Source organism: Squalius cephalus (assembly GCF_949319135.1).
Source record: "Squalius cephalus genome assembly, chromosome: 24".
Taxonomy (NCBI): domain Eukaryota; kingdom Metazoa; phylum Chordata; class Actinopteri; order Cypriniformes; family Leuciscidae; genus Squalius; species Squalius cephalus.
Window position 1 is genome coordinate 22,564,815 of NC_137145.1, and position 26,536 is coordinate 22,591,350.

At 40.3% G+C, this 26,536-nt stretch overlaps 2 protein-coding genes across 2 annotated transcripts in view; one reads left to right on the forward strand and one right to left on the reverse strand.

Annotated features, from left to right (window-relative positions):
* Positions 1-1,879, forward strand: part of sardh (sarcosine dehydrogenase) — a 55,556-nt gene extending 53,677 nt beyond the window's left edge. The window contains exon 21 of the mRNA XM_079861436.1: positions 1,074-1,879. Coding sequence (XP_079717562.1) covers positions 1,074-1,229 — 156 coding nt within the window. The 3' untranslated portion in view covers positions 1,230-1,879. The remainder of the gene's footprint in view (positions 1-1,073) is intronic.
* Positions 1,880-2,757: 878 nt separating this feature from the next.
* dbh (dopamine beta-hydroxylase (dopamine beta-monooxygenase)) lies at positions 2,758-24,490 on the reverse strand (the record flags this gene model as incomplete). Its single annotated transcript, XM_079861455.1, has 12 exons — positions 2,758-3,016; positions 4,834-4,993; positions 5,499-5,626; positions 7,982-8,041; positions 8,331-8,369; positions 12,444-12,587; positions 13,147-13,313; positions 16,809-16,911; positions 18,429-18,605; positions 20,582-20,835; positions 22,208-22,358; positions 24,164-24,490. The coding sequence occupies 12 exons, from the start codon at positions 24,488-24,490 to the stop codon at positions 2,891-2,893; spliced, it is 1,836 nt and encodes a 611-aa protein (XP_079717581.1). The 3' UTR covers positions 2,758-2,890.
* Between the last annotated feature and the right edge of the window lie 2,046 nt (positions 24,491-26,536).

The following is a 26,536-nucleotide window of genomic DNA, read 5'->3' on the forward strand; positions in this document are numbered from 1 at the left end:
AGAGAAAACTCCTAGCTAAAATCTTTTAGTGCGATTTAGGAGTACTCCTAGTGGTAAGATAAAATGCTTTGTGAATACGGCCCCAGGTCCGCTTATCGTTCACATTGGCATTTTAACGCCAAACCAAAAGATACTGAACCTAAAGGCATAGAGATATGTTCACAACCCGATTGATCGGCTTTTATGGCATATTGTCTATTTTGAGACCGAACTTACCAAACATCAAAAACAATGCTGTGTTCTGGGATAAATGCTCTCGTTGTATGTGCGTAGCTCTTGTTTGGTGCACCAGGGTTCAGGCGGCAGCGTTCACACTTAATCAAATGAACCGCACTAACAGAGCAATCGCACCAGAGTTCGCTTTAATCCAACCAAACATGCCAAGTGTGAACCTAGGTCTTCCTCAGTTTAAACGGTTTATAAGTTCTTTAAAATCAGTTTTTCCAAGTTTTTCCTTCCAGAACCCGACTATTGCACTGTATAAATCGGTATAAACCCGTATAAAACGCCCGCTTTCATTGTATAGAAAACAGAAGCTTCAGCATTCTGTCTCTTTTTGTGATTCTCTGAAGAAACTAAATACTAAATACATATTAATATTTTGAACTACTGTACCTTTAAATACACATAGGAGTATGTGGAGCTCAAGACACTGCTCTCTGTATTAATAACATGAGCAAACAGTATGTTTCATCTGTACATAGAGCCATTGCACAATAGTTTGTGCTTTAGTTACTGTAGCCACAGCGTTCTGCGTCATTCTCAGTGCCAATCAGTGGACATCTACCAATGTGTCCATTAATGCTGCAATGTGCCCACTTAAAGAGGTCAGGCTAGTTTTCCAGCGAATGCGTCTTGATCTCGACTCCACAGGGTAATGCCTGCAGCTTCTTCAGATTTAATTAAAAAGAGATGCAACCCCTGACAGAGAGCGAGCACGAGGGGAAAGATAGAAAGAGAGGGAGGTGAGGAGAGCAGACCTCATTTGCATTGCATGGTTTGACACTGATATAAATTTTAGTTTTAATCATATTTCCATCTTAATTTCAACTCAAATGTGTCTGTGTTCGCAGGTGAGCCCTGATTTCGTCCGCAGTGGTGAATTCACGCTGGAGAGGATGGGCGTCACATACAAAGCTACAGCTCACTTGAAATCACCCTTCGACCCCGAAAACAAGCGTCTTAAGGGGATCTACGGCCCTCCACAAGTGAACGAGGCCAGAATGTAATTGATCCAGACCTTTATCCAACACATCAGCATCAGCATTCCTGGGCAAAACAAATGACTGTTTCTTCTGGATTTATATTCACTGTCTTAAAGGGATGATTCACCATAACGGATCATAGAAGAACAAAGTACTAATGTGAATTCAAAACTTTAAAAAATGGCTATTCAGTGTAATAGTGTTCAGCATCTTCCTGTGCCTTAAACTTCATCGTTTTCAGAAAGAAAACATTCAGAAAATCACATTTTAGTGAGCAATCATGAGCCTGACTCTTACTTTTCTGTGCTGGTTTGAACATTCATTGAATAGCTGTGCATCAAAGATGTTATTCAGTGGTCACATGTCAAATTTAAAAATAGGGATTAATGAATGTTTGCCAAATATGTATCTATGGAATTGAATTTGAAGGTCTGTTTTGTGTACATGTTACAAATCTTGTACGCTGTATTTTCCTGACAGAACAAGAGAAACCGAACATGATTTCAGCTTATTCCCTCAAATTAAATGACTTAAATTAATATTTTATGGTATTTTAACTTATTTTCCTCATTACTAGTAATAATTAATAATAGTAAAAACTCTTTCTAAAATCTGGCCTTGAAGCTGACTGCTGTTTAACTTTATATGTTATATAAATGGAAAGTGTAAATTTGAAAAATTTATGAAGAATAAAACCTAATCTTGTCATATTGTGAAATCTGTAACTCTTTGTATTTTTCTGTCTTGTAGGAAAACATACGCTATCGTTCAAAACTTTAGGGTCAGTAAAAAAATGTTTTTGTTGATAGAAATTAGTACTTTTATTCATCAAGGATACATTAAACTGATCAAAAGTGACTGTAAAGCCATTTATAATATTTAAAGATTTATATTTCAGAAATCTGTTGTTCTTTTGATCTTTCTAATTAGTCCAAAAAAAAAAAAGCATCTTGTTTTCCACAAAAATATGAAGCAGCACAACTGTTTTCAACATTGATAATGCTATCAAATCATCATATTTGACTGATTTGTGAAGGATCACTTGACACTGAAGACTGGAGTAATGATGCTGAAAATTCAGCTTTGATCACAGGAATAAATTAAATTTTAACATATATTAAAATACGATTATTTTAAATTGAAAAAAAAAAAAACTTTTTGAACGGCTGTGTAGATCTTCTGTACACATGGAGTTCCCGGATGCATACTACACATTTTGTCAGATGTACTAGTTCAAGTGTACAGCATAGTGCTTTGGAAAAATGTCCCACAATGCATTGGACTCAATTTTCCAGTGTAATATTTTTTATTTCTGATAAAACTGTACGCCACCCATGGAATTAAGCATGCATTATTTAACCTGCTACTATTAGAAATGTTCATCATTGCATAATGTGGACTATTATACTATCTTCTAAATAGTTGACAGGATTCAGTGTATACTTCACAATAAAGCACCTTCGTCCATATAAATGCTGTTTTTTACATACTGCACCTTCTCAAACAAATATTAATGTAAAATCTAAAATAATAGTCTACACACAAAACAGTACTTTAGTGATTGATTTAATGTGATAACTTTAAAGCACATCTCCTCCAGAGTGTCCAGGCTGCTGTGTGAATCTGTGGTTGAGCACGGAGTGGTAAAGGTTGAGCTCAGCAGGAGGCAGATGCGTGTCTGGGCATCAGACGCTGCTGTCAGACCGGACCTCTGTAGGGTTGTCACTCGCTCGAGGGTTTAATTCACACGGGTACGGGGCTCTCTGGAGCTCTGCCGTCACCACCGGGATCTCCTGTTTCTCCCATTGACCCTAAGAGAAAAGACTTGAGCGTTAATATGTAAAGATGAAGTTTCAGTTCAACCTGAGGTGGCATTTTCTCATTAGGTATGGTTACATTGACTCATTTGTGTTAATCCAAATGAATCCAATCCAATTTCAAAGTTGTTTATATGAACCCTAAACCTCTAAATCCCATTCACATATTTGTATGTGTATTCATAATGTTACCGAAGCTTTCGAGGACAGATATTGTTTGAAACCTCGTTCAAATTTATTAATTTCTTTTTTGATTTCAAGGTTTTACAGATTTAATTTAAAACTGTTGGTAAATGTTGGTAGAAATGAATACTTTAATTCAGCAAGGATGCATTCAATTGATCACACGTGACAGAAAAGACATTTATAACGTTCTTTTTATTTATTTCTATTTCAAATAAATGCTGTTCTTTTGAACTTTCTACGATTCCTTAAAAAATGTATTACTGTTTCTACAAAATTGTAAAGCAGCACAACTGCTTTTCAACTCTCGATGATGACTTGCATACAAATATGCGTATACATCATAAGTAATATGTATGTAAGCATACATGATGCACACTATGCAAGTTTTTTAATCTGTTTGAGAAAGTCAAATTCAAGGTTTTCTTTGTTGAGTTTCGATTATATATATATATATATATATATATATATATATATAATTTTCGGATCTGATTCTAATCAAATCTATGAGCGCAAGATAAGAATTTCCCAATTTTTTGTACTAAAATGTTCATTTTTAAACACCATTTCTGTAAAAACTCAAAAGCCGCCTTTCCACTGTCACCAACCGTCGCAAACGATTGTTGCATTTGGCCCCTAGTGTCCATCGTACAAGCGGCTGTTACCTTGTTACTTGTTATTAGTTACAACTAATATGCATTACTGTAAGTAATCAGATTACTTTTTGATGTACCGAATAAAGTAACACATTACTTTATAAATTTACACATTAATATTTGAGTTACTTTTTTTTTTAAAGTTATGCTTACATTTCAATTTAATTAATTAACTTTAAAAAATTTAATTAAAATTCTCTTCTCCATAACATAGTCACTTGGACATGCACACTAATGAATGTGCGGGAACAGACACAAATTACAAAAGTAACAAAACACATTACTTTCAACTTTCAATAAAAAGTAGATAATGTAACCTGTAATATCAAGATATATTTTGTATGGCATATTGTATACATTGTATGGCCAATTCTGGGGGTCAGGAAATATTCTAAGTGCTCAGAATATAATAATATTCTAAATGTGTCTTTAAAACACAATGAAGGTGCTTTAAACACTTGCAAACAAGAACTTCTCAGTAAAAAACCCTGCAAGGCCTGGAAGAGACTGAGCCTCAGGCAGGTGAGAAAAAGTAATGCAAAAGTAGTGTAACATTACTTTCCATAAAAAGTAACTAAGTAATGTAATTAGTAACTTTTTTTAAGGGAGTATCGCAATATTGTAACAATGTTGTAAAAGTTACTTTCCCCAATACTGGCCATTACCCTCCGCTTATTCACGATGGTAAAATGAAATATTAAATATTAAATTATTAAATTTTACTATAATATTAAAAATATTAGCATATTAGTGTTCTTCACTAATCTCAGTTTTGATTAGAATACACCATAAAAGTTGGGTGGTTCACATGAGGTATAGCCACAAAAGTTTAAAGATACACATCCGAATCTAAAGATTCTGCATACTCATATGGTCATAACTTCACACAGCTCCCGTATTACCCTCCATTGGAAACGAATGGCTTCCAGTTTGTCCGAGATAGTGAAATCGTGGCTTAAGTGTTGTGCTTACGGGGAAGAGCTCGGCGGTGGATTGGTTGCAGTGCATTGAGATGGGGGAAGTGATGTAGAGGGAGTTCAGCACATCCCCGCTGAAGCCGTCCCAGGTTATTGAGGAGAACTGCTCTTCCACAGTAGTCTGAGGACAACTGCAACTCTCACGTCCTTGAAACCTACACAGATGACAATACAACAAAACTTGGTAGACCTTTCCACCCCCAAAACATCTCAAGAAGTGGTAATTTGGTTGCATAGACACGAAACCACTTTCATAATTGGTCTGACCTCACAACTATGTCGTAAAATTGCTTTTTTTGAAGCTAGAAAATGCAATTTTCCTGTGCAAAATGGATGAATGCAAATGTCATAGCCTTCTCTTTGTTTATGCATTGCTGAAGAAAACTCATTTCTGTTTTTCCGTCTGAACTCGTACAGGAATTGAAAGTATTCCTCTTGTCCTCAGGCAGTTAGTCTCAAAGCAAGACATTATTTTCAGGTATGCTGTTGTTGTTGTAGCCCGACTGGGTCAGAGCGCTGTGACACATCAACAGCAGTGTTGCTGTTTTCAAGGTTTTCTTCTCATTGTGAGGTAATGACTGTCTGGGATGTGTTAAGACGTCATACAGGAAGGTCATGTTTGGTGTTTTTGAGTGGATGTTTTGTGGACTTGTGGTGTACCTGTTGATGAGACTGAAGTATTTCTGCAGGTAATCTGTGTCCACGTGGCTCTTGCACAACTCCAGCTGTGTACGGGGATAATAATGGACGTAATTGACACACATCTCATCCATGATCCCAAAACCGCCCTGCGGAAGTGAGAAAACAAAGCCACTTGATTTGAAGTGAAGTCAAATGTTTGTTTCTCTCACACAAAGCTGTTATATACAGTAGCATCAGAAGACTATGAACACAATCCTACACAATACACACAGATCCTATGGACAGTTTTTTGTCATTTCGGAGCTTGACAGGTTCAGTTTTCTTTCACTTATTCACCATTTCTCCTTTTGAAAAGGTCATTCATGTTTGGAATGACACGAGGGTGAGTAAATAATGATTCAATTTTGAGGTGAACTTCCTTTTAAAGTGCCCCTATAATGCTTTTTTTTTTTTGTCTCCTAAAAGAAAGAAGCGATTCTGAACGAAATCAGCTAGGCCACGTAAAATCACAGAGCGAGGTCAGCGCATGCTGAGGCGCACAGAAGTCAATAGCTACAGACCTCCAAACTTTGTGTGGCCTTCAGATGAGCTCAAGAACAGTGCGTAGAGAACTTCATGGAATGGGTTTCCATGGCCGAGCAGCTTCATCAAAGCCTTACATCACCAAGTGCAATGCAACGCGTCGGATGCAGTGGAGTAAAGCACGCCGCCACTGGACTCTAGAGTGGACTCTCACTGGACTCAATCCGATGGATGAGTCTGGGTTTGGCGATTGCCAGGAGAACGGTACTTGCCTGACTGCATTGTGCAAAGTGTAAAGTTTGGTGGAGGGGGGATTATGGTGTGGGCTTGGCCCCTTAGTTCCAGTGAATGGAATTCTTCAGCATACCAAGACATTTTGGACTTTGTGGGACTTTGTGGGAACAGTTTTGGGATGACCCCTTCCTGCTCTAACATGACTGCGCACCAGTGCACAAAGCAAGGTCCATAAAGGCATGGATGAGTGAGTTTGGTGTGGAGGAACTCGACTGGCCTACACAGAGTCCTGACCTCAACCCGATAGAACAGCTTTGGGATGATTTAGAGCGGAGACTGCGAGCCAGGCCTTCTCGTCCAACATCAGTGCCTGACCTCAGCTGTTTGATAACATAGTCAAGCAAAAGGCTACCTTGTGTCTGACGTTGTAAAGAGCGATATCATTGTGCAGCGTTTACCTCAGTAAGTTGGCCGAGTGAATCTGTGAGTTGGCGTGAGTGGAGGCGGGGCTAATTAGCATATTCATGGATCCACGTATATTAAATGAAGCAAGGGTGTAGAGTTACATTCAAGCTATTTTAAGGCATGGGGGGGGGAAATGTCACAGGAAAATTGGTTTTAATATGCAATTTTTGTGATCAAAAATTAGTTTTAAAGGAGAACTTGGTAACTTTTTTAACTAAATAAAACTGTCTAGAATTCATTTGGATGGTTAAACAACCTTTTCTGGTGATATTGGTGACTTTCCCCGCTCCCCCCAGCGTTCCCAGGCGGAAAACCAACCTTGCAACTTGGGGACTACCGTCCCGGCAAGATAGAAATTGGAAGTCTCGTGAGAAGCGAGAACGAGAACGAGCGCGAAACACGAATTGCTTTACGGCAATTCGACATAAACACACACGCATGTATGATGTATTACCCACCTCGGTAGACATAGCTCCACACGATACAGTTGGCTTGCTCCGATCAAAACAAACGCACATGAGCAGCGGTAGAGAGGGGGAGGAGGCCGCCGCAAGTGAGTTTTTTACGATCGTTTTGTGAAATATACGCCCCACCACAGCTGTAGGGGGAGCTTGTGGGGAAAACATGCGACAACAAAAGGAAAAATCAGCGAAGAAGTGACTAGAGTTCGCTAGAGTTGCCGAGTTCTCCTTTAAAGGATAAAATTATTGACTACAGGGGGGCTTTAATTTGAGCAGAGCAGAGTAGACCAATCACAACAGACTGGGTCATCTGACCAATCAGAGCAGAGTAGACCAATCACAACAGACTGGGTCATCTGACCAATCAGATCAGAGTAGACCAATCACAACAGACTGGGTCATCTGACCAATCAGAGCAGAGTAGACCAGTCACAACAGACTGGGCCATCTGACCAATCAGATCAGAGCAGACCAATCACAACAGACTGGGCCATCTGACCAATCAGAGCAGAGTAGACCAGTCAGTAATGCCTATTTGCATATATTAAATGTTTACCTGGATGAATGACAAATTGTATCCTATTAAACAGTAGTAGCTTAAATGTAATAGTTTATCAGTGTGGGTTTAATTTAGCTCAAGCAGCTCTTAGTTAAATTTGTATTATAAACTTGTGTTATATCTCATTCTGAGAGTTTTGAACTTGTTTGATTTCCAGCCAATCAATCTGTGGCGTCTAGATCCTCCAAATTCACATGAGAGAATGTATTTGAGTGCTCGTGTCATTTTACATGTAAGCATATGCTATTGCTCAGACTTACCACTGTAACTTTGCTCCTGTCTTCAGTGCTATACGTGCACTTTGTGACGAGAGCATCGCCCTGTGGGTTAGACAAACGCACAAAGCAGCAATCACACACGTTCAGATGGGGTTTAGCACTCCGCTATTTGTAGAGCATGTTAGAATGAATGTCTCTTGGCAGGTTAGCATTAGATTGGCAGCCTCAGCCGTGTGTGGGTGCCTGTATTGACAGTCTAAATGCAGTAGATCTGTGCTTTTGTTGGTGGCTTGCTGGCTCCAGGCGTTTCCTGTAAAGTCTGCACTGCACCGTCTCTCTTTCTCTCATCTAAATATTGCCTCAGCTTTTACATGTGTGAAGAGCAACTTACTGGCAAAACAGTCACCATCTTCTTTAAAACACGGATAATCTGCACAAAAAAGGAAAAGGTTACAAATGTTAGCATTTGATTGATTTTTCGTTTTACAATATGTATGAGAACCAAAACTGAATGCATCTGAATTTGTTAGCATAGCACCTTTCTATGGCCTATTAGAATTGTATCAACCACATAGCAGTGCCCTAAAAATATATACAATAATATGCAATAATATTATGTTACTTTTGTGATTTGAAAAGGGCAGCACAGAAATAAATCACTTGTATTTCATTTAAAGGTTTTTATTACAGGAGTATGTGAGCATGAAAGATGGCGTGGGTGTGATGGACCCGTCAGCTGTTCAGGTATACTGCAGGGAAACGTGGGTGGTTGACACGTCTCAAGCAGGGAACAGTGTGCTGCAGTCAATGTGACATGCGACACATCATCTGAAACTATTATAAACTGCATTCATGGAGCGAAATGAACATTTTTACTTTTAAAAAGTATTTAAGTCAACTGAAAAAAAACTTAAATTAAAAATAAATGGTGAACAGTTACAGCACCTTAAATATACACTTTCCCTTCCCCATGAGATTTTAAGACAATACATAAATAAGTTAAAGTGCCCCTATTATGCTATTTTAAAGGCTCCTAATTTTGTTTTGGAGGTCTCCTACAATACGTTTACATGCATCCAAGGTCAAAAAACACTTTAATGTTCTTATAATATACATTTCAGAATCTCCTCTTTTCTCACAGTGTCTGAAACCGTTCGATAAAAGATCCGGTCTCTCTAAACCCCACCTTTCTGAGAGCCCGCTCTGCTCTGATTGGTCAGACGACCCAGTCTGTTGTGATTGGTCTACTCTGCTCTGATTGGTCCGATGACTCGGTCTGTTGTGACTGGTCTACTCTGCTCTGATTGGTCCGATGACCCAGTCTGTTGTGATTGGTCTACTCTGCTCTGATTGGTCAGATGACCCAGTCTGTTGTGATTGGTCTACTCTGCTCTGATTGGTCCGATGACCCGGTCTGTTGTGATTGGTCTACTCTGCTCTGACTGGTTAGTTGGCCCAGTCTGTTGTGATTAGTCTACTCTGCTCTGATTGGTCCGATGACCCAGTCTGTTGTGATTGGTCTACTCTGCTCTGATTGGTCCGATGACCCAGTCTGTTGTGATTGGTCTACTCTGCTCTGATTGGTCAGTTGGCCCAGTCTGTTGTGATTGGTTGGTTTACTCTGCTTTGATTGGTCCGATGACCCAGTCTGTTGTGATTGGTCTACTCTGCTCTGATTGGTCAGTTGGCCCAGTCTGTTGTGATTGGTTGGTCTACTCTGCTCTGATTGGTCAGATGACCCAGTCTGTTGTGATTGGTTGGTTTACTCTGCTCTGATTGGTCAGATGACCCAGTCTGTTGTGATTGGTCTACTCTGATCTGATTGGTCAGATGACCCAGTCTGTTGTGATTGGTTGGTTTACTCTGCTCTGATTGGTCCGATGACCCGGTCTGTTGTGATTGGTCTACTCTGCTCTGATTGGTCAGATGGCCCAGTCTGTTGTGATTGGTCTACTCTGCTCTGATTGGTCAGATGGCCCAGTCTGTTGTGATTGGTTTACTCTGCTCTGATTGGTCAGATGACCCAGTCTGTTGTGATTGGTCTACTCTGATCTGATTGGTCAGTTGGCCCAGTCTGTTGTGATTGGTTTACTCTGATCTGATTGGTCAGTTGGCCCAGTCTGTTGTGATTGGTCTACTCTGCTCTGATTGGTCAGATGGCCCAGTCTGTTGTCATTGGTCTACTCTGCTCTGATTGGTCAGATGGCCCAGTCTGTTGTGATTGGTCTACTCTGCTCTGATTGGTCAGATGGCCCAGTCTGTTGTGATTGGTCTACTCTGCTCTGATTGGTCAGATGACCCAGTCTGTTGTGATTGGTCTACTCTGCTCTGATTGGTCAGATGGCCCGGTCTGTTGTGATTGGTCTACTCTGCTCTGATTGGTCAGATGGCCCGGTCTGTTGTGATTGGTCTTCTCTGCTCTGATTGGTCAGATGGCCCGGTCTGTTGTGATTGGTCTACTCTGCTCTGATTGGTCAGTTGGCCCGGTCTGTTGTGATTGGTCTACTCTGCTCTGATTGGTCAGTTGGCCCAGTCTGTTGTGATTGGTCTACTCTGCTCTGATTGGTCAAATGGCCCAGTCTGTTGTGATTGGTCTACTCTGCTCTGATTGGTCAGATGGCCCGGTCTGTTGTAATTGGTCTACTCTGGTCTGATTGGTCAAATGGCCCACTCTGTTGTGATTGGTCTACTCTGCTCTGATTGGTCAAATGGCCCACTCTGTTGTGATTGGTCTACTCTGCTCTGATTGGTCAGATGACCCAGTCTGTTGTGATTGGTCTACTCTGCTCTGATTGGTCAGATGGCCCAGTTTGTTGTGATTGGTCTACTCTGCTCTGATTGGTCAGTTGGCCCAGTCTGTTGTGATTGGTCTACTCTGCTCTGATTGGTCAGATGACCCGGTCTGTTGTAGGGGTTTCACAACTACTGATTTTTGCTAGTCGACTAGTTTTGCATAACAGTCGACGACTAGTTGTTAAATTATTTATTCATTAAATTGACGCATTAACGCATTGAGCATTGTTAAGGAAGACAGAGGAAGAAGTTCTGGTGAATCATTGGAAATGTATTTTTGAAATTCAGAAATAACATAAATAAATTCATCAGTTATTCTTTTCATCAACATGTGTTAATACAAAAACAGCAGCATTCATTTAAAACATTCTTGTAATTAAAACATTCTTGTTATGAACCGCGCCACACCACGCGCATCAGCGAACGTTGCAGATAAACATTGCCACATGGCTAGCCTCAGACAATAACATTGTCAACATCACAACTCAGTTTTGCATATAGTTTTAACTACGTTTTTTTTTCATTGCATCTTTAAGCAAGTATCATTTAAGCATGTATAGGCCAATATTTTACCTAACGTAACCTCGGTTCTCTCTAGAAGAGGCCGTGCTCGCGCCCCCGAGCTGGTCTCGCTTCAGTCAATGAAAACCAGCGTCATTGCCACGAACGGTTGCTGTTGGCAGTGGGTGTTTCATCCTAAGATGATTATTCATTACAGATGCATTGCTATTGTATTTTAGCACTGCTTTACATAACTTACAGGTAACGGTGGATGTGTCTACATTTTCTGTGAAGTATTTCCACACATAGGATGACCTTGACCGTTTTGGACGCATAGGTACCTCAACGCCTGACGCCATTTTGTTTCCGACTAGTCGATTAGGGCCGACAACGCCGACTAGTGGTTGTGACAGTCGACTAGTCAACTAGTCGACTAGTTGATGAAACCCCTAGTCTGTTGTGATTGGTCTACTCTGCTCTGATTGGTCAGATGGCCCGGGCTGTTGTGATTGGTCTACTCTGCTCTGATTGGTCAGATGGCCCGGTCTGTTGTGATTGGTCTACCACTTAAAGGTTGTGTCGGAAACCAAACAGCCATTGCCATATCTGACTTTTAGCTCCAGATTATCCTCAGCACTTGATACACAGTGATATGAACAGTAACGATGGCATCAATCCGAGTCCTCATCCTTTGTGTTTCAAAGTGGATTTGCTGTCACAGCACAGAAAACAGCATCCTCTCAACATCTCGACAACACGAACCAAACTCTTCCAGGCCTCAGGTACAACTACAGTGCCAATGAAGAACATAGGCTGGCATTATGCAAATTTGTTACAAAACTTACATAGGTTCCTGTACGATTTGAATTACTAACGACTCTTTTTCAGGCAGTTCAGAATCAATTTAATAAAATATATGTTTTATTTTGTTATTTTAAAATTATTTGTATTTTATTTTTTTTATTAAATTGATTATTAGATTTTCATCAAACCACAAACCCCCTGCAGTTTCCTCATGAACAGTTAGCTGGGTGTGGTCTCTATGTGGTTGGAGGGGATTGGTTGAAAAATAAGAGGGCTTATAAAATTATGATAAAATATTATGGAAAAACTTTTATTTTGGAATAACGTGTATCATGCACAATAAGACCAGGTAAATGTATTAAGGGTAAAAGATAAACTAATTTTCTATACTTAAACTTGGTAATACCTGGTAGTGAGTGCTGAAGTGTCTGTCCTCCTGCACCACTTCCACCTCTCTGCCTCCTCGCACCAGGACGGTTCTCACCCCGAGGCCGGCCAGATGAGTGTGTAGCTGGGATGCAAATATATGTACACCTCCTGCAGGAAGAGCCTGGAGGACAGAAAAAAATATATATTTCATCATTAATATGTCAACTATATTTGACATTTTATGAAGAAAATGTAAGTGGTTTTAATGTTTGTGCGTTGCTGGGGTGTTGCTAGGGTGTTTTGAGTGGTTGCTTTTTGCAACTTAACCTCAACAAGCCACATGATTTGAACTATCATTCATGATATAGCAGCCCAAACAGAGTTACTTGACGTTATGCTCTCTTATAAAACAATGCTTTGTTTTTCACAATTGTCCTTTTGTTGATGAGCTTTTGCCACTGTGGGCTGGTTTATTAGACTTTTATTACACCCTAAATGGGAGTGTTTTTCTTTTTTTAGTAAGTTAGTCTATTCTGATTGCATAATTTGTTGAAAAATGGCCCTAATCTATTTTCAGGAAGCCACCCAATGTGTTTTAATTGAATTCAAAGTCTGAATGCAGTTAGAACTGGATGCTCTAGATTTATCTTCAGTCGCAGCTTTGGTTGAATTTATCTTGAATTTATTCGGCTGGCTTGAGTGAAGTGCAGTATTTAGGAATGTTTGAGAGGATCCGGGACCGTCTGTGTGCACTTGTCGGTGCAGTAGCCAGTCAGCTGGAAAGAGCGCTGGCGGGGAGGAATGGCCATGACAGGAGTGTAGACTAGCCCGAGCTCCATGATGCCTGCGTCAAACCTCCTCAGAGATGGAGTGTACCATAAACGAATGCCTGAGGAGTCCCTCCGTCCTGTGACAAACACACACAGAACGAGTGATGAAGAGTTGTGCATTTAGAAATCAAAGGAAGTAGACTGGAGAAATCAGGCTGTTGAGGAGTTTAGAAGAAAGATATTAGCATACTAGCATGCTATTCTTACGCTTGCTGCAGTATGTACAGTTTGTGAGCAGTATTCAAATTGGGTATTTCTTCAACTATAGCTACAAATTATAGCTGTTCACATTGTTGTTTTAAATGTGGCCAATATCAGATTCCAGTGTGAATCCAGATTCCAGTTGCTTGTATATAGAGCTGTAATTGTAATACTTATAATCTCTGACACATCATTATGACCGCCGCTAGCGTAGCTAGCGAAAGCGGTCATATAGGGATTGTCAAAGTTTTTTTTTTTTTTTTCGTCACCTTACTGAATTTTTCGTCAATGATACCAGGGACACCGAAGCACCGGGGAACATGAAATTTGGTGGGCATGTAGCCCCACTAGACTTCTAAGGAAAAATTTCGTTTGGTCCCCGGGGGCCACTCCCCCCCCGCGCTGGGCCCCCCCAAACCCAAAAAAATGCAGTTTTTCCTAAATAACTACCTGAACCGTGGCACCGAGGATGAAGAAATTTTTATGGTATGTTGGTCTACTAGACTTTTACGGAAAAATTTCGTTTGGTCCCCGGGGGCCACTTCCCCCCCCCGCGCTGGGGCCCCCGTAAATTTTTCGTCAACGATACCAGGGACACCTAAGCACCGGGGAACATGAAATTTGGTGGGCATGTAGCCCCACTAGACTTCTAAGGAAAAATTTCGTTTGGTCCCCGGGGGCCACTCCACCCCCGCGCTGGGCCCCCCCAAACCCCAAAAAATGCAGTTTTTCCTAAATAACTACCTGAACCGTGGCACCGAGGATGAAGAAATTTTTATGGTATGTTGGTCTACTAGACTTTTACGGAAAAATTTAGTTTGGTCCCCGGGGGCCACTTCCCCCCCCGCGCTGGGGCCCCCGTAAATTTTTCGTCAACGATACCAGGGACACCGAAGCACCAGGGAACATGAAATTTGGTGGGCATGTAGCCCCACTAGACTTCTAAGGAAAAATTTAGTTTGGTCCCCGGGGGCCACTCCCCCCCCCGCGCTGGGCCCCCCCAAACCCAAAAAAATGCAGTTTTTCCTAAATAACTACCTGAACCGTGGCACCGAGGATGAAGAAATTTTTATGGTATGTTGGTCTACTAGACTTTTACAGAAAAATTTCGTTTGGTCCCCGGGGGCCACTTCCCCCCCCCCGCGCTGGGGCCCCCGTAAATTTTTCGTCAACGATACCAGGGACACCGAAGCACCGGGGAACATGAAATTTGGTAGGCATGTAGCCCCAATACACTTCTACGGAAAAATTTCGTTTGGTCCCCGGGGGCCACTCCCCCCCCGTGCTGGGCCCCCCCAAACCCAAAAAATGCAGTTTTTCCTAAATAATTACCTTAACCGTGGCACCGAGGATGAAGAAATTTTTATGGTATGTTGGTCTACTAGACTTTTACGGAAAAATTTCGTTTGGTCCCCGGGGGCCACTTCCCCCCCCTGCGCTGGGGCCCCCGTAAATTTTTCGTCAACGATACCAGGGACACCGGAACACCGGGGAACATGAAATTTGGTGGGCATGTAGCCCCACTAGACTTCTACGGAAAAATTTCGTTTGGTCCCCGGGGGCCACTCCCCCCCCCCCCGCGCTGGGCCCCCCCAAACCCAAAAAAATGCAGTTTTTCCTAAATAACTACCTGAACCGTGGCACCGAGGATGAAGAAATTTTTATGGTATGTAGGGCCCACTCTTAAGGGCCCACATCAACCTAGCCCATAATCACTCATTTGTGATTTGCGCCCCTCCCATAAAAAATGAAAATGCAATATTATTCTGCTTTAATCGCCCCTATCTTCAGTGGAGATGTTCAGAACTGCACCATATTTCATGTGTATGATTAACTTGACATCCTCTGGGGGTATCCTCTGCTAAGTTTTGTAGAATTTCATCCATGGGGGGGGTATAAAATAAATTCATTTATGTGCACATTTAGTGACTGTACACTCATCGGCCTGTAGATGGTGCTGTTGAGCGAAGGGTTGCTGGTTTAGGATGATACTGTCACACACACACATGCAGGAATACAAACAAACGCAAGCATGCACACACACTGACATCCACACGCACAGACACACACCCATACACACACATACAAATCCACATGCACAGACACACAAACACACACGCGCACACATGTACGCACACATACATACACGCACAGACACACACACACACACACAGACACACACATACACAAACACACACACACACACACACACACACACATGCACATACTATTACTTTTTTTAGGTATATATTTAGGTATATACATTTATTTTTGTGGAAAGCCAGTGCAGGCCTGAGCGGCGGTCATATTTTGTACCGCGATGCGGTACATCTAGTTGTCCTTCACTGGCTACCTTTCGCAACTGTCTTAATAACGTCGGGTATGTAACATCTTTGATCGTTGATATATACACTTTGAGATCGGTGCGGCCCAACGTTCTTCCGAGCTGATTCAGTCACTCTTAACACACCTCACACCACAGGACAATCTGATAAGATAATCTGTAGAACCATCAAGATAATCGAGACTTTGACTAGGATTATTGGAAGAGGAGAATTGGGCCCAAAACCGGCTTGATTATCTTGTAGTGTGTGGGTGCCTTGACTCCCCTAAACCTTTTTGTTTGGTTTGTTGTTGGCATAAGTGTGGTTTTAGTTGTTTTTACATTATGTAAATCTGGAATATATTTTTGAATAAAATTTACTAATGAATCATTTTGTTTTGCACAATTTCATGCTCAAATTTGTGCTAATGTTTTTAACAGTTTTGAAATAAAATGGCCTTCTGTCTTGCTAAAACTAAGGTGGAGGGGGGTGGAGGAGTATTATGGGCAAAATTAAACATGTACCAACTCATATTTGTATTATGAATTTTAATATTTTAAGATTTAAAGGCTCTGGGACAAGGGTAAATCAAAATAGTAGTAAACAAAAAAAGAAGTAAAAATAAATGATAATGAAGTTTTCTTTATGATGATCATTTTAGTGTGACCCTAAAAAAACAAAATACCAAAGTTGTAGAAATACTTACACATGGAATACTCTGATCCTATTATATTTACAGTCTCCAACAAAGCACACTGCAGAATACTGTATCCCATAATGCAAAGCACTTTTGGACTGGCAAAGATGGTTTTATAACGATACTAAAAACATGGCCTCATTATATGGTGTCTAATATCATACAAATAAAAACAATATGTAGAATACAACTGTTTGAAATTATTTCATAACGTCAACTATTTTACAGATATTTTTAATAGTAAGCATTATAAATAGTAAGTGTATATTGTGCAATATGACGCAGCATTTTCATCATCAGCAAGCAACTGGGCTTAAGTATTTCACATGGTTTGAGTGCCTGTTGCATACCTGATATAAGGAGAGGGTTGTGGTAATGAACTTCAAGACGAAGGAACCTTGAAGAACTTTCTCCTCCCAGAGGCAAACCAGCGTCGGCGGGGTAGTAGAACGGCTGTGCGTACAGACACAGAACTGTATGTGAACTTTAATAAGATTGATCGTGGTGCAGTGAAGCTTCTGATTTATGCTTTGCAGGCTATAAGATATTTGAGCCAATGCACAAGAAGCTTATGCCAACTCCGGCTCAGTCAGAGCCAGAAAAGTCCTGTAGATCCATGACAGTTCACGACCATCGTTTTAGACTTATGACGGATTGCAAAGTCGAAACCTAAACCCTTATCTGTTTTAGAACTCGTGTGCGAAGGACCGCTTTACATAACCGTCCTCCTTCCACCTCCAGTTTCTCGCCCCATTCCCGTTCCTCTATCACACTCTCCTGGCTCTCACTCACTCCCCCTCCTTCTCTCACAAGGCATTAAAACACATTTAAAAACGAAATGATGGGGGGGGGGGGCAAACTGCAATCTACTGAAGAAAAACATCTAAATTTTGCTACATAATCTCATCTCTCCAGCTTGACATTGGCAGCTAGCAGAACACATGATTTGTGTTTGTTGTACTCCCATGTAATCTCATTGCAGGCCTCTCTCTCTCTCTCTCTCCCTCTCTCTCTCTCTCTCTCTCTCTATCTCTCAAGCTCGGCATCGGTCCTTGGCTCCATAAGTGATTTATCAGGACGCCTCTGCTTTCAGATTGGCTCACAGCTCTGCTCAAAACCTTGACTGGCACCTACCTAGAGTGGGCGAATTGGCACAGAAAAAGCCCATCTGTATGTGTGCCTCCTAAAGATGCTGATAATCATATGTTCTGTTTTTAGCTCTCAAACTTAGCGCTAAACAGGGAGAAACTGATGTAGAAAGTGACCTCTATGGATATGCTTCATGATGAAAAATTGCGAAAGCATGCTGTCAAAGAGGATAACCATGAAAGTAGACATTTGTGACAAGAGATGTAGGAATATGCAGAAGTGTCAGAGCTACAGCAAAGAGGAAGACCGTAATTTCACTCTTTTCCTCATGAAAAATCACATGGCTTCAGGAGACTTGATACAATGCTAATGTGTCATTTTACTTTTATTGGAATTTCCGTTGTCTTTTTTGAGCTTGACACTCCCTAATTTATTTTTTTGTTCGGGAAAAGAGCAGGGTGAACATTCTTCAGAATATCTTTTTTTGTGTTCCACAGCACACGTACATCACGGAGACGTCTATTCGATTATGCGTGTTTACATCTGGAAGACGTATTTTTTATAATGTTTGATCATCTGCAATACGTCTATAGGACGTTTCCTGTCAGATGTCAAATAGACGTTTAGAAAATGTCTTTAAAATGTTTATGATTTAGAATGTATGTAAAACTGACGTCTATCAGATGTTAGTAAACAGCAGATGCTTTCCAGATGAAGTGATCTTTAACAGACGTCTTGTAGACGTACGTGTGCTATCTGGGAAGCAAGCCATTGAGGTTTTGAATGTCATGCTGAGTTAATGATAACAACATTTTCCTTTTTAAGAGAACTGTGGCTTTAATTATATACTATGTAAATGCCGTATGCGGTCACGTGTGTACCTCCGCTCCCATGGCCCAGGCAGCCAGAACATGTCGGCAGTAATTGAGTTTGCGGGGCTTCATCTTTGAATCGCAGGAGCCGCTGTATGAAGGTACGGTGTCCATCTGAGGGGAACATTCGAACACTTCGATGTGATGAACAATGGCCTCATTACCAGGAGTGATTACAGACTCGTACTGCAAAAAAAGATGAAGAGATATAAATTGCAGAAAAACAGGACGGGGGAAATAAGTCAGAAAACTTATTTTACTGAGTGTGCAATAAAACCAAGTTTTTCTTTTGCGTTTTTCACGTACAGACGGCAACGTTGTCGAAACAATCCCCGTTCACATGGATCTGCGAAAACGACTAAAAACGCTGTATTATTCATGCCAGGCCAGTAGATGGCGATGTCACTTTGTAAAGAAACACTATGCGCCTCTAGACTGAACACACAATACTCATGCACATGACATCACCGTTTCACAGATTCGCGTTTTTGTAGTTTACACGGAGATCATTTTCAAAAAGCTGCATTTTTAAACCCTTTTTTAAAAGTTAGCGTTTTCAGGCCCCCAAAACGCAGCTGTTGTCGTGTAAATGAACGGTCAAAACGCATACGTTTTCAGTTTTTAGCTGAAAACGGTGTCATGTAAATGCCCCCTAGTTACACCCCAGAGACGGGTTTGTTTAGGGGACCTTCATGCTTGCTTTTTTTCTAATAATCATACGTTTTGTATTATTCACACTGTACAAATTCAAACGAAATCGCCACATTGTAACATTATATTTTCCCATGGGATCAGGTCGAATAAAACAGGAGAAACTTAGTTGCTATTTAGTTGCTTGCCGAAAAAAATGAAGACTTAAATCTCCGACAGTGACGAAAATCGACGTGTTTTTTTAAGTTGAAGTTTCTGACTTAAAACAAGGTGCTCTTGTGCAATTCACTGAAAAGAGAGGGACCTACTGCAATGGTCAAAAAGTATAAATGAGTGAGTATAGTATGAATGTATGCAGTTGCCAATTATTATCAATGGAAAAATTGCAATTGCAATTGTTTCTTCTCCTAATCCGTGCTCATGTACTGTATTTTAAAATAATATATAGCCGAATGTCCAATAAAGCTGATCTCATTTACATATTTTCTGATATAGTGACTGACTACATGTTAACCAACAGCCCAAAAAGTCATCGCTAAATGCTTTTTTGGGGAGAAAAAAGTCATTAAGGCGGTCTGATAAGTCGGTAAGTTGGCAACACGAATGGAATTCGCATACACTACATTCGTAAGCACCAGTTGCGTCGCTTCACTGCTATTCACAAATCCTTTCCTGTGGCCTCATGGGATAGTAAAGTGTCCATAAAATGCACACTCCAGAATCTCAGTTTAAGTAGTAGGTCATCCACAAATTTTATGCCTACTGTTTTTCGATTGTTATGAATTTTGACATACTACTTGGAGTACTTTTTTTTGCATAAGTAGTCCTTTTCCATCTTTCAGCATTATGTCTCACATTTTTAAAAGAAATGAAAGTTCTACTTGAACAGCCACATCTGTTCAAATCTCATGATGGACAAAAACAAGGCTCTCTTTTGCAATTCACTGAAAAGAGAGGGACCGACTGCAATGCATATAAATAAGCATATAAATCAAAACTGCCTAACGTTACTGAATGAAATGTCGACCCAGGACGAGCTATTGGACTGTGAAGCATTAGGGGTGTTGATGGACTCGATCTACTCCATCTATGTTTTGATCATCTTCTGAATCCGATTCAGACATAGTCTCTGACAAAAATGTGTCAAAATATTGCTTTTTTATGAGACTTACCCATATTCAAGTGTTGATAAAAAAGGATTGCATGAAGCTAGAATAAAACGTCTTTTGTTGTTGTTGTTTAAACACAGAGGGTCAGTTCTTTCTTTTGATATGTTGCATGTTCAGATAGTCACACAACAAAATATTCTGGGGACCATGAACTTAATAATTTTTAAAAAAGTTGGCAGTGGCTAGCAACTTTTTTCAAAAACGCTGGTGGGGAAAGAGTTAATAGCAATACTGATAACTGCCTTAGCAAATTCCATAATTACATTCAGATTCAGTTTACATCACTCCAAACTTACAAAAGCGTTATAATTGGTCAAAGTGGCTCCAAGAGTTTCAAGTTACCTTGACAATGTGGTTCTTGGGCATATTAGGCGGGAGCTGATAGATGTGGCACCAGTACGTGGTCTCCTGTGTGGGGATGATGACTTCAGGGGCCAGGACCTCCAGGGTGTGCACATCTCTCGGGAGAGCGAGGGACAGAGTGTCCGAACGCAGGAGCAGAACCCGCTGGACGCCAGGCTGGAGACGGGAAATGTTGAGCTCATGCAAAGATAGGATCGGATGCTCCAGCAAGGCGTAGATTATGTGGACCGTGCCTTCCTGGAAATAAGGATTTTTTGTTATCATTTAATCACCCATATGTTTTTCCAGACCCATATGACTAAGTAACATGTTAGACGTAATGCTGACGATGATCATTCTGTGGAAAAGAGCAGCACGGACATTCTTCAAAACATCTCGGTCTGTATTTCATGGATGAATGGAAGGGTTTGGAACGACATGAAGGTGAGTAAATGAAGATAAGGTCTTTAATACATTTGACTGAAATATTTTCCCCCTAACACTTCAGAACTTTTTTTTTTAATGAAGCTAAAAAATGTGTAATTTTCTAACCTAATATATCCCTTAATCATGGTAGCGCCACATTTATTTTTTGATAGGAATAAAAATGAAGCTGTGAGAAATCGAATACAGTGCGTTCAATGGATTTTACTGTTGTTTAACATATCAATTGTTCATCTGACAAAACATCTTTCCGGGAAAAAAACAACATTTCAGTAGACAAACTCTACTAAAATTAAATGATCTGGACCTTTATATAGTGTATGCCATAGTAAAAACTAAGTCTATTTATACCTCACAGCCTTGTTTTCACCCGTGTTAAATTCAATATGGCGTCTAACATGACTAAGGACTATAGAGTGCTGGTTCTGGAAGTATTTTTCCCTTAGGGATTTTAAAAAAGTCTTCATTAAAGAGTTATAAGCCATGAACCAAGCCAATCAGCTCCGAGGTGAATCACAGCATTACAAACTTTGATTTGAAGCAAAAAAAGTTTTTTTAAATCGGCGAAATGACAAAGGTACAAGACTGTGTGCTTAACGGCTTTAGTGAGGGAAAGAATTACAATGCGAACAGCATAATCAAATTAAAAACATTTTGGATAAATCTAAAATGTAAAAATGTTGATATATATATAAAACAATATATTTTATGTTTATTGCGAAATATGCATATATATATATATATACACACACAAATATTTCAGTATTTTGAGACCTTAGAGAGATCAACTCAATTACATCATTCGCAGTGCTTCATAGGAGTGGGCGGAGCTGAAGACTTTATGTCTCACTGATTGGTGTAATTTTTTGTACAGCATCATGGGTAATGTATTCTTTCACTAGGAATTCTGCTGTTAAATACGATTATTTTAAAAAATAAGCTGAAATAATGCAGGTTGACGGCTTCAACAGAAGTAAAAACTATGGATTAACAACCTCGTTGCTCACAGTAGGTCTGTCTTTAAAGGTTTAAAAGTTATCGTTCAAAATCAGTTTCCCTGTGGAGAAAATAATGGAGTTTTCCTTCCGGAACCAGACTATTGCACTCTATTATCATGCAACTGTCTCTTTGTCCCACCTCAGCGCCCTCTATCTGCTATTCTACTTTCAGATGTTTAGTAACGTGCCTCTATGATGTAGTCGTGTGGGTCGCAGGTGCTGAATGGTCTTTTGAAGAGCAGAAAGAAGCCTTCAGAGGACTGATGAGTCTCCAGCAGCTGATAGTCCTGTTGAGTGTCCAGCATCACTCTGCCTTCATTATCACTCCATGCATCCTAAGAATATCACATTCAATCACAAAAACAAACATCAGCTTTGTTTATCTATTTGAGGTCAGTAAGTTAATGTTTCAGAAATAGCTCTCCTTATGCTCACCTAGGCTAAATTTATTTGATTTCTTTGAAATACAGTATAAACGGTAACATTGTAAAATAGTATTACAAATTAAAATAACTATTTTCTATTGTAATATATGTTCCTGTGATGGTAAATTTTCAGCATCATTTCTCCAGTCTTCAGTGTCACATGATCCTTCAGAAATCATTCTAATATGATGATTTGATGCTCAAGAAGCATTTCTGATTATCATCAATGCTTCATATTTTTGTGGAAACCGTGATCATTTATTTTCCTTAGGATTCTTTAATGAATAGAAAGTTCAAAAGAATAGTATTTATTTGAAACAGAAATCTTTTGTAACATTATAAATGTCTTTACTGTCACTTTTAATCGATTTAGTGCATCCTTGCTGAATAAACGTTTTATACATTTTGTGGGGAAAAAAATGTGTACCCCAAACTTTTGAACGGTAGGTAGTGTATATATAATTAATATATTAACTACCCAACATAATGATCTGAGAAAAACTAATTTACGAGTCATTTTAACCAATAATTCTTTCAGAATTTACCGCCAGCCTACAATGTTTTGACTTGTTGTCAGTAACTCTTCTCCTGGACATACGCTGAGGGAGGCAGGGCGAGCGGCTGGCCATACAACATTTATTCAAAACGGACAGAACAGTGCAATCCAAAGGCAAAATAATGAAATAAATCATGCATAATGAATGAAGAGGGGCCTTGACACACGCATGACCTTCCTTCAACCACTTTATTTGGGGTGCGGCGGGCAAAACCCAGATGTGAGCTGTTCAGCTCAATGTTAGAAGGATTGTTGCACTATACGGCTGAACTGGAAGTGCACGGGTGTGTGTGTGTGTGGGTGTGTGTGTGGGTGTCTGCTGTAGCCAGGCAATCATAACAAGATCTATAAAGCCAGACTCTTCAGACTCAAGAGCAACGGAGAGAGGTTGCTTTGACCGAAAGGTTAGAATTCGTCATTAGTCGTTCATTATTCAACAACAAAAAAGTCGAGTACGGTCTCTGAGTTCTGTCATTATTTATGTTGTTCCAAACCTGGATGACTTCTGTTTCTTCTGTGGAACATGAAAGATTATGTTTGGGTTTTTTTTTGTTTTTTTTTTAAATCTCTTAATATTTTTTGTCCATAAATAAAGGTTTTTGCAGCGACGCCATAGAAGAACCATTTTTGGTTTCCCAAAGAACCTTTCAGTGAACAGTTCTTAAAAGAGCTTTAAATATCTGAAGAACCTTTATCCACTATAAAGAACCTTTTGTGCAAAGCAAAGGTTCCATGGATGTTAAAGGTTCTTTATGGAACCATCGATGCCAACCTTTATTTTTCAGGGTGTATACATTGCAAGTCAATGGGGTCCAAAACAACATTGGACTCCACTGATTGTACATACAAAAGCAATTGAATCATTCATCAAAATATCTTTTTTTAATGCTCCATTGAAGGAAGAAAGTCATGCAGGTTTGGAATTACATGGTGGGGTGAGTAAAGATGACAACATTTAATTTATGGCTGAACAATCCTTTTACCAAAAAAAGAAAAACCCTCATATTGACAAGATCCTGCATAATGTTGCATCATTTTTCTGCTCATCTCAAATACGTATTTCATAAAAGCACATAATCCTACACTATCCCCAGAGCACATTTCCAACACCATAAAGAAAAAAACCATCATAAAACCAAAGCATATGGACTATTCTTACCCCAAAATAGGATTTTTGACCGTCGTCCCACAGAATGACCAAGTCGGCGTTGGTGGGCTCTCCACGATCGGACATGCCCAGTATAAGGCCGTGGTGCAGCTCTTTGACCTTCACCTCTAGATAGACCTCCTGGGTGGGATAGCTGATGTTCCAGGACAGCTCCAGCTGACCCGAGGGGTCTAAGGGGATGTGGTAGGCCAGGGGGGGTCTGGAGGGGAGCGCAGGAGCCTGGTAGGAAGCCACCAAGAGCACCACCACAGTGGCCAGAACGGTGAGGTACATGAGGGTGACGTCTTGCAACCGCAGGTCTTTGTTGAGAAGACGCATTTGAAGGCCCTTTCTGTTGGTCTTTAGTGTGATGTTTTTGGGCTGTTCTGAAGTCACAAGTCGTCAAAAATCTCCTTATGCTGTCGTCTTAAGAGAACTCCCAAATGGATTGTTCTTCTGTTGACTTCTTGATCCCGTTTCAGAAGTGTTTTTCAGCTGGTAGGTGTCCACCGGTCCTCGCCTTGGTCCACTTCTGTTGGCTGTGGACTCTCTCTGGCTTTTAAGAGCACGACCCTGTGACAGCCTCTACTTTATCCCGGCTAATTCTATTAGCTGGGTTAACGAAAATTCAATTGTTTATTTTGCCCTCTGGTCAAACTTTTTTTTTTTTCTCCAACATCTGCTTGTTGTGAGCGAGAAGGGCGGATTTCTGCAATACTGAATTTATTATGAAAAATCATTTACGTCTAAGACGGTTTGGGATGTTATAGCGCTATAGATCATACGCATGTGAAAATTACATTTGATTGGTTTACATTTGCCTGTTTTATTGGCTAAAATGTCACGCTTTCAGAGAACCCAGGGTCATTTTATTGAAGAAGAAAAAACACTTAATAAAGTATCAGGTTAATATACATGACTTTTATTAATTTGATGAAAACTGAATTTAAACAACATTTCAACTTGAAAATACACTTCAAACGTCTGTGAAAAATGGTACTGTCTGGAGTAAAAAAAAAAAAGAAGAAAAAATTATAAAGTTAATTTTCAAATGCAAAACCTTTCAAACGGATGTACCTTAGAAGTAAACATCAATTGTTTATTTTTTCAAAAGTTAGCGTTTTCAGGCCCCCAAAACACTGTTGTCATGTAAATACGGCCAAAATGCATTTAAAAAATCAGTTTTTAGTTAAAAACGGTGTCGTGTAAACGGCCTCTTAGTTATTCAGTATCCATCTGCTTAATATTACTCTGACTTCTTCATTACTCAACTGCATAACTGCTCTGCTTCTCTGTCAATAAACAGCTGTTTGGTTTATAAGTATATTGGTATAACTGTGACATTCGTTGAGCTTTATGTTTGCACAATATTTCACAGCATGTGTGACAGACATGTGTTCTGCTGTTTCCTTGGAGAAAGACTGGTTCTAATGACAGTGCTTCTGGAAGATACCACCTGTGTCTTCATCCATTCACTGGTTTTCAAGAAATTAAAAGATATTGAGATGAAACACTTGCAATGATAACCTCCTTAACGCACATGCCCCGGAGCCAGTGCGACACGCTGCAGCTGCTGCCAATTGTGTCGTCTCAATCAAGAAACATGGATACCTGCTTTGAGGAATAAAGGTTATTGAGGTCCCCGTGGCACTGGCGGGAGGCGGTGTGAACGTGGGAGGAGCGAGACAGGAACAGATGCTGGTCTGATCTGCTAATGAAATGAAGTTGCGGGGCCAGAGGGGCATTTCTGTGCCCTAGAGACATGACTGTTCCTTGAGCTGGAGCAACAGATCATCAGGCCTGTGACACCCTAAACCTGGCCTGCTCTGGACGCGTGGCTTTCTTTGCTTTTTTTGCTATTTCGAGGGTGTTATGGGTGAATTCTTGGAGTCTTACTAGGAAAGGAAAATAGAAAACAAATAGATGCTTGAAGGATTAACATTTGTGTCACTTCGCTTTGGTTTATTCTTGTCATTGTGAGCGTTTGATTCCGATTTGGCTCTTTCGTCTACGTTGTATGTGTGGAGCGTGGTGTTCAGATCCTGGCACTTCTGTCTAGTTCGGTTTCAGTTCAGTGTCTGGGTTCGGACAGTTTTGTCATGTTTTCTATGTTTTGTCTCTTGTTGTGAGCGTTCATTCACTCGCCATGCATGCGCTCTTGTCTCGTGTGTTTTTGTAGAGCGCCTGGTTTGTTTTCACTGTGTTGTCGTGTTCTGTGTAGCACGTGGCTCGCGGTGTTTATCGGCCGCATGTTTTCATGTGGTTTCAGTGAGAGCTCTCATTGGCTGCGTGTTCGTGTCGTTTTGTGTGAACAAATGGTTTTGTTTTGTTTGTTTCTACATGCCATGTGCTCCGATGTCTATTGTCTTAAAGGGATAGTTCACT